The sequence below is a fragment of the Protopterus annectens genome, chromosome 2.part1, assembly GCF_019279795.1.
Source record: "Protopterus annectens isolate FY-2018-M chromosome 2.part1, PAN1.0, whole genome shotgun sequence".
In the NCBI taxonomy this organism is placed as follows: domain Eukaryota; kingdom Metazoa; phylum Chordata; order Ceratodontiformes; family Protopteridae; genus Protopterus; species Protopterus annectens.
The window spans coordinates 1,626,171,844-1,626,193,264 of record NC_056729.1 but is presented as its reverse complement, the minus strand read 5'-3'; the positions used below and the strand labels follow the sequence as shown (position 1 = coordinate 1,626,193,264).

Sequence of the window (21,421 nt, the reverse complement as noted above, 5' to 3'; positions counted from 1 at the left end):
CACCAGTGGTCACCCCCTCGTTGGTTAGGTTTGACCATAAGCTAATAACCTTTGACATCCACATCCCACTCCCACCCCCCAGTAAGGAAACATCTTTAAAAAACTTCTCCAAGACCACCTTCATGCTACTCAAGTCAGAAGTGACAAACGTCATGACAGCCATGCAGACGGGAACTGAAAGTTCGACTGCCGAATCCTACACTAAAGCACTGTACGAACACATCCACTCATGCATGAATCGTGCCATCCCAAATAGAACCAAGATACACTCCTCCAAAAAAAGGAAGCCAATCTGGTGGTCCCCTGTCATAAACAAACTATACAACAGAAGGAAAAAACTGTTGCAGAAAAGAGGAAAATCCCAGGATGCAAAAAACTCCCTTACCAGCCTCAGTAAGAAGCTGAGATCCTTCATAAAATCCTCCAAAGTTAGTTACAAAAATAAAATTGCCAAAGATTACAAAGACAACCACAAGGTATCTACAGCTATGTCAGGAATCTAAATGGCAATGCTCAGATCTGCGCTGAGCTACAACAGAATGGCATTAAATATACTGATCCCAAGGACATTGCCAATATCCTTGCAGATTGATTCAGTGCCAACTTCACCCCCCTCTCACCCCCTAAAGGGCCCATCTCAGTACAAAAAGACTGCCAAATTCTAGTAATCACAGCCACACAGGTAAAAGCTGCTCTCTCCAAAGCTAAGAATACAGCATCCATGGGACTAGACGACATCCCGGGCTGTGTACTACATGAACTACAAAATGAACTGGCTCCTCACCTAAGTGTCATGTTTAATCATAGCCTCACCTCAGGCTTCGTGCCCACTGAGTGGAGCACAGCTACAGTTATCCCACTCCACAAGGGGGGATCCACCTTGGATCCTGGGACTACCGTCCTATCAGTCTGACCAGCCTGATCTGCAAGGCCATTGAACGTATTATCATGGAACTTATAAACAAAGACATTGGGAAGCTTCAAACACTGGACCCCACCCAGTATGGGTTTGTCAAGGGCCAATCATGTCTCCTGAACCTGATTAACTTCTTTGAATCAGTCTCCAGAGGCATGGACAAGGGTAAGGCAGTCCGCACAGCCTATCTGGACCTCACTAAGGCCTTCAACACCATCCCCCACTCTGGAATCATAAATAAACTTACTAAGCTGGGCATCAATCCCTACGTCACTCGATGGGTTGCCAACTGGCTTACTGACAGAACCCACAGTGTAAAAGTAGCTGACTCCAAATCCAGCTCCAGACAAGTGGAGTACCTCAGTGTTCAGTCCTGGGACCACTCTTGTTTGGCATCTACTTCTCTGAAGTACAGGCCAACACTGAGGGACTCTGGTTAACAAAGTTTGCAGATGACTGCAAACTGGGATCCATTACTGAATCCCCAAAGTATGTGGATATTCTACAAAAGGGCCTAACAGAAACAGATGCTTGGTGCCAGAGCCATGGGATCAAGCTCAATGTCAAGATGTGTGTAGTTATCCCCTTTGGGAAAAAACATGTACCCATGAATTTCCACATAGGTGGCAGTACACTAAACACCGAAAGTGTGATAAGAGACTTGGGAACACAGGTGGACAGTGGTCTCATCTTTGATAATCACATCACCATAACAGTCAGGAAATCCTTCTATGTGGCACACCTCATCACTAAGGGCTTTTCATCCAGAAAAAAGGAGGTCATTGTCCACTGTACTCATCCCTCATTAGACCCATCATAGAGTACAACACCCCATTTGGTATGTACCTCACAAGTCATCTGCAACAACTGGAAAGGCCGCAGAAACACCTCATTAAAAAAATCACAGGCCTAAAGCAGATGCCCTATGCTGACCGACTAAAACAACTCCAGCTATACTCTGTCGCATATTGTCTACTCAAAGGCGATCTCTGCTTAACATACAAGACCATGTCAAATCCAGAGCTGTTGGACATGCTACACTTAAAGAAATCCCAATCCGTTAGAGCCACATGCTCCAGGGACCTAAACCTTGTCATCTCAATGAACAAAATATGCTGGAGTGATAGGTCCCTGACCCAGAGACTCCCCATACTCTGGAATACACTGCCCATACATGTCAAGCAGAGCACCTCCTTGGCCCTCTTCAAAAGGAATCTTGATGACTGGATGGGAGATAGGAAATTTACCCCAGGGATCATATCAGTCACCCTGCTAGACAGGGGTCCAGGGAAGTAAATATTGTGGTAAGAAATAGCCAGGGAATTGTTATGGCTAGGCTTGTATAGGCCCTAGGGCCGATAGCCTAGTACCAACCTATGAACCTATAAGTAAGTTGCCTAAGGAAATATGTGCATGCCTTGCAGTCTGCAATTGGATATCATTGTAGTTAGACAGTCTGTAAACATTCTTTGAGTTGTAGGTAACCCAAAGGGAATGCAAAGAAGAAGGACAGCTACAGTGAGGTGTAGAGGGCAACTACCCTGGGCACAGTGCTAGGTGTTGAGGCAAAGTGATGCCAATCACGCTTTAATGCATGCTGGCTTTTAAAAGCTGGTATTGTATTTGGAGTCAGATGTGAGCACTGTAGTGCTCTCTGTGCGGTGTAAACTGTAGCAAGCAGCTTGCTGCAGTTTAAAACATTTCACTTTTTTTTTTTTTTTAACTAAAACCTGAGTGTTGTACATCACCATGCAGAGAATAACTTATAGCAACTTCTTGATGCATTGTAGTAAGCAGTTTGCTATACGCTAAAATTAAAAAAAATATTTTTAAAACTAAAACTTGAGTGCTGTAGCACTTTGTGCACGGCACAAACTGTAGCATGTAGTTTGTTATAATTTAAAATAATTTTTCTTTAAAAAAGGAAGAAAATGTGCATAAGGAGGAAAATTGGGGAGGGGGGCATGCTGCAGAAATGGAACCGAGTGGCCCTTGGTGCAGAAAAGTGGAGGCGTGCATCTGGCCATCTGATGAGTGTGCCAGTATAAGGGGTGAACCATTTTTTTATGCTCTCTACTTAAAAATAGGGTACTGTACTGCAGTTTGTATGCAGAAGTCCTTTTTTTCTCTTTATTTTAAGAAGTGAGGGGTAGGGTACAACTTGGGACTGACACAGAGCACTAGTCGAACCAGCTATGCCCCCAATGTGATCCAGACACAGAGAATCTGAGAAATTTCTTGAAGTCTGTGGCTTTTGGGATGTGATGATAAGCATCCTTTACATCTAATGTTACCATAAGACTCAAAACAGGGATGACAAGTAACAGAATCTGAAGGATCAGTATTTTGCATTTTGTTACTTTCACAAAGAAGTCGAGAAAGGAAAGATAAAAAACTGGTTTCCATGAAAGCTAATTGTCTGTAACCAGAAGCATTCTGGAGAGAAGCTCTCTTTTGATCTAAAGGCATTGGTTCATTGACCCCAAGGGTCAGGAAGCATTGAAGAACCTAGGAATTAATTCTGTTTGGTTTGGAGGGTGTCGAGGAATTCCCCTGAAAGAATGTATGTGTATCCAGGTGCCAACAGTAATCTTTCTGAACCATTTTTATCACACAAGAGTCTGATACAATCTGTTACCAAAGGAGCAGCCCTTCTCTTTAATCTTTTATTTTATTCACCATAATTTCCTCGCTACAATTCCTATCTCCACATCTGTCATTTCTATCAACACAGTCACCAGTTAATGGAGTTTCAATGAGATTTAAGTGATACAATCATGTGCTATCAGTTTGCACTTAAACATCCAGGTACATCTGTATGTCACTAAAATCAGGTCCAACACTTTCATCAGGGACACTCATATTCTGTTTGAACATCAGTTATTGAGTTATTCACTTCAATACCCATATTAATGTTACCCAAGTCAAATTCAAAGAAAATAAAAGTTTAATGTTTAGACCACGGAAGCAAAGCCCGTAATCAGCACAGAACCAAACCTGTAAAAAAAATAAAACAGTCACTATATCATTGTTTATCTCTCACAGTACAAACTCATGGAAGAAGAGTTAAAACTTTTCAGAAAGGGGTTCTCTTTCATGCCAGCAAGAAGTAATGTGGTGGACACACTAAATTATATAATGGAATATGTATGTAGATTAATATTTGCTGTTATAAATTAAGGTACGCATGATTTAAATAAGACTCAACATGTTTTAAAAAATTAAGAAGCTTTAATCTTTTTTTTTCAGCTAGAACTGGCAGCCTATTTACAAGTTTGTGAAAGGGGGATTAGACTGACATTAACAAGCAAAACTACACAACTGAATTATTTTAATTTAACAAAAATAGAACAAGATACTTTAGAAAAATTAAGAAATTAGACTGCCATCAGAGTTTTAAAAGGTAACAAAGTTGGTGCCATTGTGGTACTAAACACAGCAGATTATAATAAAATGCTTAATATTTTAAATAACTGTGAACATTATGAACAAGTTTCCATTCCTGATGTTAAAAAATCTTTTAGATATATTGATGATTTTATTTATGAATGGTTGCTAAATGGCTTAATAGATTATAAGACAGCTGATTATTTAACAGTTCCAAATGAGAAAGTTTCATATATTTATAGTTTTCCTAAAGTTCATGAATGTTTGTTAGACCCATCACTATGGCTGATAGTGGTGAGTAAAGATTATAAAACAGAGGTAATGCGTACATTAGTTGAGAAACATATCAAACAGATGGTCAAGCATAGTAAGTCCTATATTTGGGACTCTATAGATTTTTTTTACATAAAATGCAGAAAATCAATTTAACAAAAGATGTCATTTTTAACAGTTAGGATCTAAACTCACTTTATACAGTGATTCCAAAAGAAACAGGATGAGAAAGAGTTGTAAATTATCTTTACACAAAGGCTAATATGCAGGCAATGAGAATTAGATTAGCAAGTGAAATGCTAGATGCAATTTTAAATTGTAACTTTATGATTTTTGAACAAAGGATATATAGACAAAACACATGCGTGGAGACTGGGGCTGACACTTATGATTTACAATACTTGGAACAATTTAATGTTTTAAACATTTTACTGAGGATGTCTTTTTGGTACGAATGTATATTAATGAAGAACATTAGTTTACATGTTTATCACACTGTAGCTGATTAAGACTGCCATGTTTGTGAGCTAATTTTGAACTAGCGTTGCATACATGTCTTGGTACTGAATGTTCCTTAATTGTTACTTACAGTTGAAGTTTATGCATTTCTGAGATGGTATTATTTCACATCTCCATGTTACTTATTGAAATCATTCAGTATAAGCCTGTGTCAAAAAGTGCCTATGATTGTATTTGATCTACTGGTGTCCACAAAACTATTTTCTTTTCTGCCTTGATTACTACTGCTTCCCTACTACTAAATCTGCCTTCTTAAACCTTGCCCCAATCTGCACTTTCCTATAGGTTTTACTAGTTTCCTCTTAACCCCCCATCCCCTACCCAGCTTATCTATACCCCCTCTCATCCCTCCTGCTCTGTACTGCCTACCTCTTTTACTGCTCTAACTCTGACTTGCCACACATCTAGCTTTCTTCTCACTTATCTCTCTCTAAACATCCTTTTTTGTAGGCAACACCCTGCTGTGCCTCCCAACCAACAAGGGACACCCTGCGATCACCAACTGACATTACTTAATCTTGGTGCGCTCCTATTTATTGGACTTATGCAACATTGGCACCTCAGTACTTTGTATGTATAAATGTTTAAACTGGTCTGAAGTTATTAAGTTGTAAAGCACTGTACCTATTTCTAGTTACCTGCTGCACATCACCAGAATGCCCAACACCCATTCCAGTACTTACTATTATGTTACTTCTTACTTTTCTTTCCACTACTGCTAACTCTTCCCCCCTCAAACCCACTCGCTACTCACACCCAGGTCACTACCTCTACTCACACCCAGGTCATTACCTCTATGCTAGTTACTTTGGCCTATCTCCAACCTACGCCTCCTTTTTCTGCCTCTTTTCTTTTTACTAACCTTACCCTGCTGTCTAAGTTATCACTACATAGGTTGTCCTCTCTCCCCACTATCCTGTTGTATAAGGGAAGAACTAACCTGCTTACTGATTGTCTCTGCTGTATAAACACCCTTGAAACCTAGGTCTATCTGGCTTCATTTGCCCTCGCTGTGCTCGGGCTCACTCTGCTCCCTCACCCACCCCCAATCCCATCTACCCCCATATCATTTCATTTATACTTATCTCAGCCACATCCACACCCTTAATCCCCTCCCCTTCCTTTTCACTCATCCAATAATTGCTAAGTACCATTAATCCATTCCCTTCCATTCCTCTCGTACAATACCTACCAACCCCAGCTCGCTTTCAATATTAATCCTGCCCACCAGAACCAATTACAACTTCCCACCTTCTCCTACTCTAGCATTTCTCTCCTTTCTCCTCATTTTACTCATACACCTGTTTTCCCTCCCCCAGTCCCTTATCCCTTCCTAGTAAATAAATCATGTTACTTACCATCCTCTACATACCTCCTTTAATACTATTCTACCTCCTCACCTCCTACGACACTCAACTGACACCCCAGTACTTCTCTCTTACATGTACCCACCCAACTACCTCTCTACTACTTCAACACTTTCTTAATCTCCCCATCCATATTTCCACTAAAAAACCCAATTCCTAAAATTAAATCTCTTTGTCTTCCCTCAGCCTACTCTAAGTATAAAGCGAGACACTTCATCTTCTACTTGGCTCTCTACAAAATAAACCCTCTTCTTAAAACTCTGCTACTATCTGGAGATGTCCATCCAAACCCTGGCCCAAACTGTCCCCCCACCACCAATAACCCAATAAACCCAGGCACTAAACTCCTCTCCAACCCAAATAAACACCTATCATTTTATTTGATGAACATTAAACGTGTGTTGAAAAAGGTTACAGACTGCCACGCCTGGATATCATCTCACTTTCCAGACATTATTACCCGTACAGAAACTTGGCTAAAACTCATTAACTTAGATAAAGACTTTCTCCCACCATGGTATAATACACTATGACTTGACTGTCAAAATAAAAACGATGGTAGAGAGGCTATAGTATACTCCACCTATCTTACAGTCACACTGCTTGACAAACCAACACCATCCTTTGTCCCTGCTGACCTCCTAATTTCCAACCTTAAAATTAACAGTCACACTAAAATCACTGTAGTTGCCATCTGTATAATCCCTGGTGATAACTACTCTCTTCTTGAATACATCCTCTCTTGGCTTACTCTAAACATACATAACAAAATCATCATTCTAGCGGCATAAATTGGCTGACCCTCTGCTCACCTCACTCCACTCAAAGCCTCAACTTGCAGGGTTTCACACAACTAATCTGTACTCCCTCCCACATTAATAAGACATACAACTCAAGCTCACTTATTGACTGAATACTTGTCTCAGACTCCCATAAATATCATAAGTCTGCAACACTGCCAGACTCCCTTAGCGATCACTCCCCAATATAAGTTCTTAGATTTACTACTTATTCCCCCAGGCCACAGAGATACATAGAGTGTCGCAATTTATCAAACTTTGATCCAAATACTTTTAGCAGTCTCCTATCCAAAATAAATTGGACTGCTTTGTTTCACCTCCCTCTAGATGATGCAGTCAACTCTTTTAACACTACTTTCCCAAATATACTTAACTCACTGGCACCTCTGCACACAGTTCATGTTAAAACCAATATATCCCCTTGATTAACTAATGCCACTCACTTCCTGATGAAAGCTAGAGATAGAATGTGGAAAACCTGGGTACAAAGTACCCCCCCCCCATTCACCTGCAAAAATATAAAGAACTTAGAAACCTCACTAAAAAGCAAGTTAATAAAGACAAAAAGGACTTCAATAATAACCCATCCAGCTCCCGTATATCTAATCCTAAGAAATTCTGACATGCTTTAAATCAAATACTCCACCCCGGCAACCCCTCATCTCCCAACCCCTGCCCTACAAATACACCCCTTGAAACCACATCCAACTTCAACTCCTACATCATAGAATCCATCAGTAAGTTATTAACTCCTATTCACCCCAATTCTAAGACTAACACCCCCCAGAGCCCCCCTCTAGCCAAAATTCTACTAACACCTTCTCCCTTAAGCCAATACCTACTTGCTATATTAAATCTTTACTTCGCAAACTAAAAACATGCTCTGTATCTGCAGACAATCTACCTCCCCACTTTCTCCATCTAGCTGCAGACTCTATAGCCTTCCCAGTTTCTATACTAATTAACCGGTCAATCACAGAATCTAAGTTTCCCTCTATCTGGAAAAATGTTATACCCTACCAATTCAAAAAGGAGGTAAATCCATTGAAATCCCCAACTTCAGACCCATTGCCATTCTCTCACCTCTCTCAAAAATACTTGAAATATCTGTAAATACACAAGTTATGGGACACTTACTTTAAGAAAATCTGTTTTTTCCTAAACAACATGGCTTTCATCCTAAGCATAGCAGTATCCTTCATTATTACTATCTCTCAGGCTAGAGATAACAATAAACTGGTGTTATGCTTATTCCTAGATATCTCTAAAGCATTCAACATTGTTTCCCACTCCTTTCTCTTGGACAAAGTCTTACACCTAAACTTCTCCTCCTCCACTACAGGCTGGTTTTTCGGCTACCTCTCTGACCGGCGACAGTCAGTAAAATGGCTCTCAGCCCTCTCCCCTCCACTCCCTATCAAAATGGGTGTTCCCCGAGGGTCTATTCTTGGACCACTACTCTTTAATATCTTTACTAATCTACTCTATACCTCCTACCCTCAGTCGACTTTCATCCAATATGCTGATGATTCTACTGTCATCACTACTGCTGATACCCCCCCGTCTGACTTACACTCCATCATCATCATCTTCTTTCACCTGTTCCGGTTAGGGGTCACCACAGCAGATCATCTGTTTTCATTTCTTCCTGTCCTCTGCATCTTGCTCTGTCAGACCAACCACCTGCATGTCCTCTCTCACCACACCCATAAACCTTATCTTAGGCCTTCCTCTTTTCATGTTACCTGGTAGCTTCATCCTTAGCGTTTTTTTCCCAATATACTCAGCATCCCTCCTCAGCACATGTCCAAACCAAAGTAATCTTCCCTCTCAGACTTTGTCTCCAAACCATCCAACCTGGGCTGACCCTCTAATATACTTATTCCCGATCCTATCCACCCTTGTCACACCCAGTGCAAATCTTAACATCTTTAACTCTGCCACATCCAGCTCTAACTCCTGCCTTTTTGTCAATGCCACTGTCTCCAACCCATATAACATAGCTGGTCTCACTACCCTCTTGTAGACTTTCCCTTTCACTCTTACTGGTACTTGTCTGTCACAAATCACTCCTGACACTCTTCGCCACCCACTCCATCCTGCCTGTACTTTCTTCTTCACCTCTCTTCCACACTCACCATTACTCTGAACTATTGATCCCAAGTATTTAAACTCATCCACCTTTGCCACCTCTACTCCTTGCATCCTCACCATTCCTCTATCCTCCCTCTCATTCACACACATATATTCTGTCTTATTCCTGCTGACCTTCATTCCTCTTCTCTCTAGAGCATATCTCCATCTCTCCAGGATCTCCTATACCTGTTCCCTACTCTCACTACAGATCACAATGTCATATGCAAACATCATAGTCCACGGGGATTCCTGTACGATCTCATCTGTCAACCTGTCCATCACCATTGTAAATAAGAAAGGGCTCAAAGCTGATCCTTGATGTAATCCCACCTCCACCTTAAACGCATCCATCACTCCCACCACAGACCTCACCGCTGTCACACTACCCTCATACATATCCTGTACCACTCCTACATACTTCTCTGACACTCCGACTTCCTCGTACAATACCACAACTCCTCTCTAGGCACCCTGTCATATACTTTCTCTAAGTCTACAAAAACACAATGTAACTCCTTCTGACCTTCTCTGTACTTCTCCATCAACACTCTCAGAGCAAACATCGCATCTGTAGTGCTCTTTCCCGGCATGAAACCATACTGCTGATCACTAATCATCCCGTCCCTTCTTAACCTAGCTTCCACTACTCTTTCCCATAAAGTCATGCTGTGACTGATCAATTTAATCCCTCTGTAGTTACTACAGCTCTGCACATCACCCTTATTCATAAAAATTGGTACCAAAACACTTTTTCTCCATTCCTCATGCATGCTCTCACTTTCCAAGATTTCATTAAACAATCTGGTTAGAAACTCCACTGCCATTTCACCTAAACACCTCCATGCTTCCACAGGTATGTCATCATCCTACCAAGCCTAGTGTACAGCTCTCAGATCCTCTCTAACCTCTGAACCACCCTCCTAACTAAACTAGAAAATATCTATAACAAAGTGGCCAGATTTGCTACTAATCAAAGTTATAGATCTCATCACTGTCTCTCTCTAACCCACTTAAACTGGCTGGAACTACCCCACTTGCTTTTCCTCTCCCAGTTTCTGATAATTCACTCTATCCTAAACCAACCATCTTTCTGCCCTAGCTTGACTCCTCTCATCTTTTCATATATCCCCTCTAGGTCTTTCCGAAGCTCACACCAAAACCTTCTACACATCTATAAACCTAAGAGAAAAATTGGTCAAAACCTCTATAGCTATCACCCTTCTATCTCCTAGAACAAACTCCCATTGGAAATTTGATCCCTTAAACAAGCAAGTGTATTCAAATCAACTGCCAAAGACCACCTAAAAACACTAAATATGTCACTGTTCTCACCCCCTTGAACTGGCATCCTCTCCTACATTCACTACCCTGTTAGCCTCTTACTGACTCCATCCACTTTTAGAGCCATCCATCTTCCTCCTAACTGGTATATTGCCTCTTAATCCCTCTTAAAATACTCTAACTTGTTTAATCTACCTCCTCTTAACTGGTATATTGCCTTTTAATCCCGCTTAAAATACCCTAACTTGTTTACCACCTACACACTTTCTCTTACTTCAAACTTCTGGCTGTATCAATAACCTTTCTCCTTTTTTCATTGTTTATATATTGTACATGCAATGAAAACCTACTCGCCCTTCATATTTTTTGACTGTACTTTGAATACCTTAGAATTTTGTATTTCCATTGTATATTTCTAACTTAAGTTCTGTCTTAGTCTTATTGTGTATAATTTTTTTGTCCACTGTTAAATCTTAAATGTAATGTTGTGCAGCTTTTCTCCCAGGGTCTCTGCTGAAGAAGGGCTATCAGCTCAGATGGTCTAACCTGGTCAACAAATGTAAAATAAATAAGTAGAGTTGATTATTTAAATATACTGGGTAGATGGGATAATGCAATTCACTTTCACCGCAGATCCAATATACATATGTTTTTAGACAATGGGAATGTTTTAGAACTAACAAAGCCAATAAATAAATAAATAATGAGAGTAATAGCTACTTAAGGTATGAAAGTATGCTTCCCCATGGGTGAAGGAGATTATAAAGGAGCAGTTGGTTAGGATCAACAGGCTAATAGAGGACAATGAAGAATGTGCTGCTGAAAGTATTAACTTAAAACAAAGACTGTTTTCAGAGGTTATACCGGAGATGTAATTGATCTGAAAATGAGCTGGAAGAAGAGATTCATACTAATAAAGAATTAAGTAGTACAAAAAAAACAATGGCCATGAAGCTGATTAATACAACTGATGCTAATAGTTAGTAACAGTAATATGAAAATTAGAAGATATTGGAAGGGTTTCTAACTATGGCCAAAGTAGTGGGTAACAGACCTGAATTTGTTTTTAAAAGAGGGAAAACCATAAAGGACATGCTGGAAAGAGAGATTAAGCTGAAAGCTACAAACAGTGAAATGAAAATTTGTATGAATTGCAATCAAAGTAGATATCTTTTTAAAGGGATTAATGATGTTACTATAAAGGGTATGTTATGGTTTATCCAGGAAAATGTACTTGTTTAATATAAAGAGTCATACGTACATATATATATTTTTTTATATATATTAAAAAACATGCACGCGCGCACACACACACACACACATATATATATATATATATATATATATATATATATATATATATATAGTATATATAAATACATATATATGCATGTGTACATGGATCTATGTCAGAAAATCGACTTTTCAGAAAGATGAACTTCATATGGTCGAGACCATATGCTCAACATTCTGAAAAGCTGAACAAGGTAAAAAAAATCCATGTTTTTGCCGGGAAGGCAAGCCTCCCTGCATCCCCCACACCCCCCGCAACCAAGACCAGTTGTACGACTTTTTACTGTTCCTCAATTCCAGCACCACGTTTCTGGAATTTACTATGGAAATGCATTTAGACTCCATTAACTATTTGGACATTATGATAAGCAAAGATTATGCTACTGCACAATTTTGCTCTACCATTTATCGTAAACCAACCTACTTGAACTTCCTCCTTCGCTATGAGAGTGGGCACCCAGTCCATCAAAAACGCTCCCTTGTTAAAGGTCAGAGAGTGAGATTGGCTCACATGATTAGTAAGATTGAAGATTTCTATGAATAAAGGGATATTTTATTGAGGATGTCGGTACAAAGAGGTTATCCAGAGTATTTTGTGACATCCTTACTCAACAAAGTGACCAAGAAGAGACTTGAGGGCCACTTCTATCCATTGTTAGGGATTGACATCTCCAGATTTTGTGCTCCATTGGAGAACAGTAATTCATCTTCTGGTAGTTTCCACCATGGCCTCATATTAACTTACACACCCCGGTTCCCACTGATTCGGGACATTGTTTTCAAGAATTGGTTTATTTTGTCAGGGGACCCAGATTTGAGAGAGAGAATTGGGGATGCCCCAGTGGTTGTGTATAGAAAGGACACCAGTGTTAAAAACATCTTAAGAGGAAAAAAGGTGGTGATACCTTAGGAGAACAAGGGAGAATGTCCAAATGTAGACAGTGTACTCACCGCAAATATATCTTGGAAGGTGACAGCGTATTCCTTAAAGGGTATGGATGGGTGAAACTACTACATAAGTACAATTGTAGTAGTAAGAATGTCATATATGCTGGTATTTGTCAGAAATGTGCCTGTTTTTATATAGGCAAAACTAAGAATGTCTTTTCAACACATATTTACCAGCATTTATATGACATTAGTAAAGTGAATTTAAAAGTTTCACTGGCTAAGCATGTCAATACCTACCCAGGTCAAAATTTTAAATTCACAGTTCTTGAACAACTTATGGTGGATGAGAGAGGAGGCCCTATAGAATATTTACTTGAATATAAAGAACTGTTATGGCAATTGAGGGTTAATGCCAACAGTAATCCAAGACTGAATTACATGGTGTCATTGAATAGTTTTTTGAAACTAAAAGCAAATTTTTAATGTAATTTGTTAAAATTTATTATTACATTATTATTATTAGATTATTTTATCATTTTATACAACTTATGTTTAACATCTTAGGCTTGAAGTATTTAACATCATTAGATATCATAAGCAGAACAACATGACTTTTAATTTTGTATGTATGAGAAAGGGAGTCTATATCTTTAAATGTATATGGTGTTTAACATATATCTGTTAATGATGTCTATGTAATGAGTATTTGAGGAGTTGAGGGGTGATACTCTGTTTTTTCTGAAGAAGTCAACTGTAATTTGTGACGAAAGTGCTCAACATTAAATTTTATTCTTGTTCCTGTGGTGAGAGCTCGCTTTGTGGTTTCTCAGTTTAGTTCAATTCCAGTTGGTTTTCAAGATATTGGAAGGGTTTCTAACTATGGCCAAAGTAGTGGGTAACAGACCTGAATTTGTTTTTAAAACAGGGAAAACCATAAAGGACATGCTGGAAAAAGAGATTAAGCCGAAAGTTACAAACAGTGAAATGAAAATTTGTATGAATTGCAATCAAAGTAGATATCTTTTTAAAGGGATTAATGATGTTACTATAAAGGGTATGTTATGGTTTATCCAGGAAAATGTACTTGTTTAATACAAAGAGTCATACATACATATGAATATTTTTTTATATATATTAAAAAACATGCACGCGCATGCACATACACACACACAGATATATATATATATATATATATATATATATATATATATATATATATCGTATATATACATACATATATATGTATGTGTACATGGATCTATGTCAGAAAATCAACTTTTCAGAAAGATGAACATCATATGGTCGAGACCATATGCTCAACTTTCTGAAAAGCTGAACAAGGCAAAACAAAAATCCATGTTTTTGCAGGGAGGGCAAGCCCCCCCTGCATCCCACACCCCCTGCATAGTATATATATATATATATATATATATATATATATATAGATATATCAACTCCAGGATCGCACTGCAGTGCGAAATAGAGTAAATTCCCTGATCCTCACTAAACTGCAATCTCCGTACAAGAGCTTCAACTTTGCAGACATTCGATCATATGATCTCGACCATATGAAGTTCGACTTTCTAAAATGTCAGTCTTCTGAAAGGGACCCAAAGAGAGGGCATTCTTTGAAATGTGCAGAACATTTTGAACCACCAGAAAACTTTCAAAATGAAAATACGAGCATATGCATGGCATTTATTTTTATTTATTCCATTTTATTTCCGGTTTGATTACTGGGGCAGTCCACTGGGCCCAGAGAGCCCATTTTCAGTGGAGGCTTGGGGAGAAAAGCTCCATGAAACAGATTACAATAAAGATAGCAGTCCAGTACAAATAAAAGTACAAGTACAAATACATATCAAATAATACAAAGCGTGAGCAATATTGCCCATAGTAAAAAAATATTGTGCAGATACATTTTAACAAATTCACACAGTTAAAGTCAAAAGCTAATTACAGAGTGTGAGATCGTATGGGAATTAGCTATAGAAGGTTATAGCCTGCTATAAGGTGCTTAGGAACTCAGGAGGATACCCCCCCAGGGGCCTTTGTTAAAGAGTTCTAGGTAGGGAAAATGCAGTTACATTTCCATTTGGAGGAGAGGTAGGTGTAAAGCAGAGCTTTGAAGTTGTTTGTGTTTGACATTGTCCTTAGTGTGGAAGGGAGAGCATTCCATTTCTTGCCTAAGGAGAAGGAGAGGAGAAATTGTCCAGCAGGACATTTAGGTTTGTGGACAGTAATTAAGCTTTGGTGTTCAGATCTGTGAGATCTATTTGGGGTGTATGGGGAAAGGATGTTAGTTAGAGCAGGGCATTTGGTTGGATTGAATAGTAGTCTATGTGCTGTAGTGAGCTGGAGGAAGTCCGGGTAATTTGTGAATTCTAACCATTTGAGGGATTGAAGGGCAACACAGTGATGAGTGGAATGTTTGGCTTTGGTGGCAAAAATTAAGATGATGATATTGTACTATATAATCATTTTTTTAAATGTTCAAATGACATGTTTAAGTTTGCTGTGGAAAAGCTGGAGTCAGGCTATGCTAAAGAAGCCCTTGTGGAGTTTATTGACTATATATGTATGGCAGACTAGTATGGATACTTGTCACAAACCTGGTATAAATGATATGGAAAATGTTGAAGTGTTTTTAAGTTGGAGAGGTTTGTAACATTAAAATGAATGGAGTCACGTGAGTAGTCACATAACATTAGTTAGCTTATATAAGCTGAATGTTTAATTTTAATTTACAGTCTAAAAAGTCCATGGTGGATGAAAGCACTAACTGCAAAACTTGTTTTTGCAATAAAAGATGTGCAAGTAATATTCTAAATTACTATTTTTAATGTTTAACCATTTTTTTTGCAGAGACCGATCTTGAAGACAGACTAGGTGATAGCACTTCACCATGTAAAGAGGGCTTCTTCATAGACTCTGATCAAAAATCTACCAAAACAGTAGAGGCCACCAAAGCAGACACCCAAACAACCACCACCTCAGAACACATCACCTGCAACACATAGACCTCACAGTCAGAGTGTCAAACAGTCACAGCCCTTAAGGCCAAACAAAATGCCAGACACACTAGTCATTGGTGACTCCATAGTCAGACACACTGACGTCCCGCTCACCAGACTGAGTAAGGAGAAGGTCACAGTAAGCTGCCTGTCGGGCGCTAGAATCCGCCACATAACGCAAGCACTCAGGTCTCTCAACAGCAGGTACAAATACGACTCAGTCATTGTCCACGCTGGTGTAAACGACCTGAGACGAACCTCCTTGGACTACATGAAAAGAGACATCGAGGAGCTCTCTGATTATGTAGCCCAGGCAGGTATGACCCTGACCTTGAGCAGTATCCTACCTTCACCAAGAATGATGCCACAATACAGAGATAAGATGATCAGCTTTAACAATTGGCTTAAACACTGGTGTCATTCAAAGGGGATCCAGTGTCTGTCTGCCTGGGATGACATGCTGGACAAGCCACGCTGCTTCGCAAGGGACGGCTTGCACCTGTCACCCTGGGATTCCGGATATTGGCAAAGGCTCTTGCCACCCCATAGTGCCTTTTTAGTCAAGGCGCAAATTCTAAACCTAACAGCCTAGAACACAAGAAAGGAAAAAAACTAAGGGTAATGTTGCTCAATGCCAGAAGTCTGAATCTCAAAATGCACGCACTCGAGGCCCTTCTCAGTATGGAGAACATCGATGTCTGTGCTGTGACAGAAACCTGGTTCAAGGCTCCTGAGAGCACCCCAGCACTATCAGGTTTTACGTCATATCATGCGTTCCGCCCCAAAATCCGGACAATACCAAGAAAGGAGGGGTGTATCCATATTCATCAAGGACTCCCACACCTCAAGACTGGTTGCAACGCACGATGCATCGGAGACCATCCAGGTGCAATTAACCATAGGCAAGACTGCTCTGCAAATTGTAGCATGTTACAGGCCACCCTCACAAACTCAGGAACCTCACATGGCCTTCCTGAAAACACTAGAGGGGATAAATGTATCACCAAACACCATCATACTAGGTGACTTCAACTACCCTAATATAGACTGGGAACACTACTCAAGCCCAAACACCCTAGCCCAAAAGTTCCTGGAATTCATAAACTCAAATGCCATGGAACAACTAGTTACCATCCCCACAAGAGGAGATAACATACTTGACCTCATCATCACGAACATGGGAGCACAATGTTCAACACCGGAAGTATACCCCTCACTGGTGAGATCAGATCACAAACTAATCTCACTGGAGGTCCTCATCCCACCCCCACCTGAAATAAAAAAGACCACAGTAAAGAACTTCTCGAAAGCCGACTTCACACTTCTAAAGACTAGTGTGGTCTCCTTTAAGGCCCCCGAGCCGGCGGAAAACAGTACACATGCCGCTGAATCACTTACAAATGCCTTCTACCAGCACCTGCAGGACTGCATGGATAAGGCAATCCCAAGCAAAACAAAGACTCTCTGTACCAAAGGCAAGCATCCAGTCTGGTGGACCCCAGCCATAAACAAACTCTACAACAAAAGGAGGAAGCTACTACAAGATAGAGCAAAATCCTTAAAAGGTAAGACACCCTTGATCACTATAAGTAAAAACTAAGAGCTCTCATAAAATCATCCAAAGCAAATTTTGAGAGAAAAATAGCTAAAGACTCAAAAGACAATCATAAGGCCTTCTTTAGCTATGTTAGAAACCTGGGAGGAAACTCCCAGATATGCTCAGAACTAGTTCAAAATGATGTGAAGATTACTGATCCTACGGACATTGCCAACATACTGGCTGACAGGTTCAGTGCAAACTTCTCCCCCTCCCCAAAAGGAGAGATATCTATACCAAATGATTGCAGCCCCCAAACATCTCCAACGCCCAAGTGAGAACTGCTCTCTCCAAAGCAAAAACACAGCATCCATGGGACCTGATGGTGTCCCCGGCTGTGTGCTCCACGAACTCAATGAGGAATTAAACCCACAGCTAGGACAGCTGTTTAATCAGAGCCTTACCTTTGGATACGCACCCAGGGAGTGGCGCACTGCAACTGTGGTCCCACTTCACAAAGGCGGTGCCTCCACTGACCCTGGAAATTACCGCCCATTAGCTTGACAAGCCTTATCTGCAAAGCCATGGAGAGGATCATAATGGACCTCATAAATAAAGACATAGGAATTTGCAGACTTTGGATCCAACCCAGTTTGGCTTTGTCAAAGGCAGATCATGCCTTTTAAACTTGGTTGACTTTTTCAAACAGTCACCAAAGCCATTGATGAGGGAAAGGCAGTCCATACAGCCTACCTCAATCTGGCGAAGGCCTTGATACAATACCCCACTCGGGTATCATTGAAAACTCATCAGCTTAAATATTAACCCATACATCACAAGATGGGTTGCAAACTGGCTGAGTGACAGAACCCACAGGGTCAGAGTTGCTGGCGCCATGTCAGACTCAAAGCCTGTCACAAGTGGTGTCCCACAGGGCTCAGTCCTAGGCCCACTCTTGTTTGGCATCTACTTCTCAAGTACAAGCAAACACAGGAGGGTTATGGCTGACAAAGTTTGCAGATGACTGCAAACTGGGTGCCATAGTAGAAAACACATCTGACACAGATATCCTTCAGAAGGGTCTCACAGAAATGGATAACTGGTGCCAGAGCCATGGCCTAAAGTTAAATGCCAAAAATGCATAGTCATACCCTTCGGGAAAAACAAGGTTACCTAGCTACCAAATAGGTGGCAATCCACTGAGCACAGAAGAAGTTATCAGGGACCTGGGGACCCAGGTTGATAGTAGTCTGTCATTCGACACCCATGTAGCTAAAGTAGTTAGGAAGACCTTCTACATTGCCCACCTTATCATGAAGGGATTCTCATCTAGATCAATGGAGGTCATTGTCTCCCTCTACTCATCACTCATCAGACCAATGATTGAGTACAATGCCCCATTCGGAATGTATCTGACCCGACACTTGCAGCAGCTGGAGAGGCCACAAAAGTTCCTCACCAAAAGGATAAAGGGTCTCAAAATCTGTCCTATGCTGCCCGACTGAAAGAACTCCAGCTCTATTCAGTCGCCACCGCTTGCTCAGAGGTGACCTTTGCCTAACATACAAGGCCATGTCAAACCCAGATTTGATGAATATGCTTCACCTCAAAAAATCTAGATCCATCAGAGCCACAAGGGCGGGAGACTTAAACCTCGACACGGCTATTAATAGGACGTGCTGGAGGGATAGATTCATCACCCAAAGACTCCCTATGCTGTGGAACAAAATCCCGGTATATGTGAGGCAGAGCACCTCGCTGGCCTTGTTCAAGAGAAATCTTGACCAATGGATGGGAGATCGCAGATATACCCCAGGGATTACCTCAGTGTCACTGCTCGACAGAGGCACAGCAAAATAATGGGTATATTTCCCCATACTAAAGGGGTGGCGTAAGCCACAAAACTATGGGCTAGGCTTGTAAATGCCCTTGGGCAGATAGCCTAGTATGAACCTATGAACCTATGAACCTATGAACCTATGACCACATCTAGAAGAACTACCTAGAATATCTCCAAGACTCAAAGAAGGTGGTTTTCTAAAGTCCAGATCAGAAACTGAACAGCCATAAAGGACATGACTGACCCCTGGTCCATACCCAAAGTAATAATTGAGTGGTCTTAGAAACAAGGACTGGTCACTACAGAGTCAACCACTAATGGCTATGGCACTGTTTGAGCCCACAGTGGTAGCAGGGGCTTCTTGTGTTGTTTTTTTTCCATTTTAGGTACAGTGGGAGAAGAGCCAGCAGGACTGGAGTAAGTATCTATGCTGAAGCCTAATTGCCAGTAAGAGCTGCTGGAATAAGTTGGTCCTTTCCCTTCCTTCATTAACTGCATAACTTCCCCATTTTGTGGCTCCTGATTTGTCTTCTACTTTCATGTCTTTACTTTTTGGTTATTATTGGTATCAGTGTGACTACTGCCTTCATATGCCTTTTTACCTTTGGTAGGTTGATTAAGCTTGAACAAAAGTTTGACTTCCCTAAGAACAATTCCCTATCGAGAGCCCCTTGATTAGATTAAATAAACCCCGTTTGTGCTTCCCCGGTTTTTCACATTCCCCAAAAATATGTTCCCTATCCCCTTAACATTTTTTTCACATCCTGAGCACCATTTATTTACCTCTTGGAACATCTAATGTAGCTTATAATGTGTATAAAAATATTGGTGGAAGGAGTATTTGATGATCCCAAGCCCCAATATGTCAAAAGAATATACTTTCTTGGCATTCCTGTCTAGAAATTCAGACTTCTTGCCAAATAACAAGCCGACAAAATGATGTGGGTTGAGGGCCCTGTCTCAACCAAAGAAATCATCTCAGTCTGGGGCTTGTGTGGAGTGCATTTCCTTTTTCTGGGTTTCAGGATCAGAGTCTGTGGATTTCAAGATCAGAGTCTACGTGTTTCTAACCTGGTATAAAATATTCTTTTTTCTGTTCTCAAGCACTTTTGGTTTATTACACATCTTGAATAATAGTCTAATCATCCACAGGAATCAAGCACAATATCCCACAGACATAAAATATAAGAGCAGCAAACCAAACAGCAAAAATAGCAGTAATTCAATGACACGCGGGCGAAGAAGCCGAAAGGTGAAAGCGCTCACAACTGATAATAAATCCTGGACTTTATCGCTTAGTCCCCGTGTCATTGAATTACTGCTATTTTTGCTGTTTGGTTTGCTGCTCTTATATTTTATGTCTGTGGGATATTGTGCTCGATTCCTGTGGATGATTAGACTATTATTGTGGATTATTCAGTTACTTGTATCCACAGGTGTCTACCTTCTGGTGTGGAACTTGTTTACTATTATTACACATCTTGTTTACAAAGACAGCAAGCCAGTGATTACCTTTTCAAGCTTCCTGTAGAGCTGCTCAAAGCGGGAACGTTCAACTTTCAAAATATCAAGTTCCTCTCGCAGTTTTGAATTCTTTGTTAGCTGATCATTAAACTTGGTTAATGACTGGAATAAAATAAAATGGAATTAAAAGGTACTCTGGACATTTTTTCTTAGGGTGAATCATTCATAAAATATTATACATCGACTTTTTCAGAACTTTGCTCTCACCATCATTCAGACATACAAATTATACAATTTAAGATTCTGCTCCTAATTTTTTCTATGCCTGAAGAATGACAATGCTTTAACATTATGCAAATTTCTTCTGAAGCTTTCATCTAATGCATTAACTCAGGAATATTACAACAGCTAGAAAGAAAAAAAACAGACACATTTGTGAAGTAGTAATTCTTTTCAAGACTGAAAAACAAGTATTACAAGAATGAGAAGCAAAGCTGGTACACTATACACCTGCTCTAACTGTCCCTTAAACACTGTTAACAGTACACCACAACCAATCAAGCAGAAAGTATGTTCTTCTTTTCAAACAAGACACCTCTCATAAGCATTAAGACCCATATACGAAACAAACCTTCTCACAAAGTGCCAGAATGTAATATTTAAACATGATAAATGTTCGACTGTTTGAACCTGACTGCACAGT

At 40.2% G+C, this 21,421-nt stretch overlaps 1 protein-coding gene across 1 annotated transcript in view; it reads right to left on the bottom strand.

Annotated features, from left to right (window-relative positions):
- LOC122794563 (coiled-coil domain-containing protein 63-like) overlaps nucleotides 1-21,421 on the bottom strand; it is an 867,658-nt gene that overhangs the window by 486,214 nt on the left and 360,023 nt on the right. Inside the window, exon 6 of the mRNA XM_044063060.1 lies at nucleotides 20,767-20,880. Within this exon, the coding sequence (XP_043918995.1) occupies nucleotides 20,767-20,880 (114 nt within the window). The remainder of the gene's footprint in view (nucleotides 1-20,766; nucleotides 20,881-21,421) is intronic.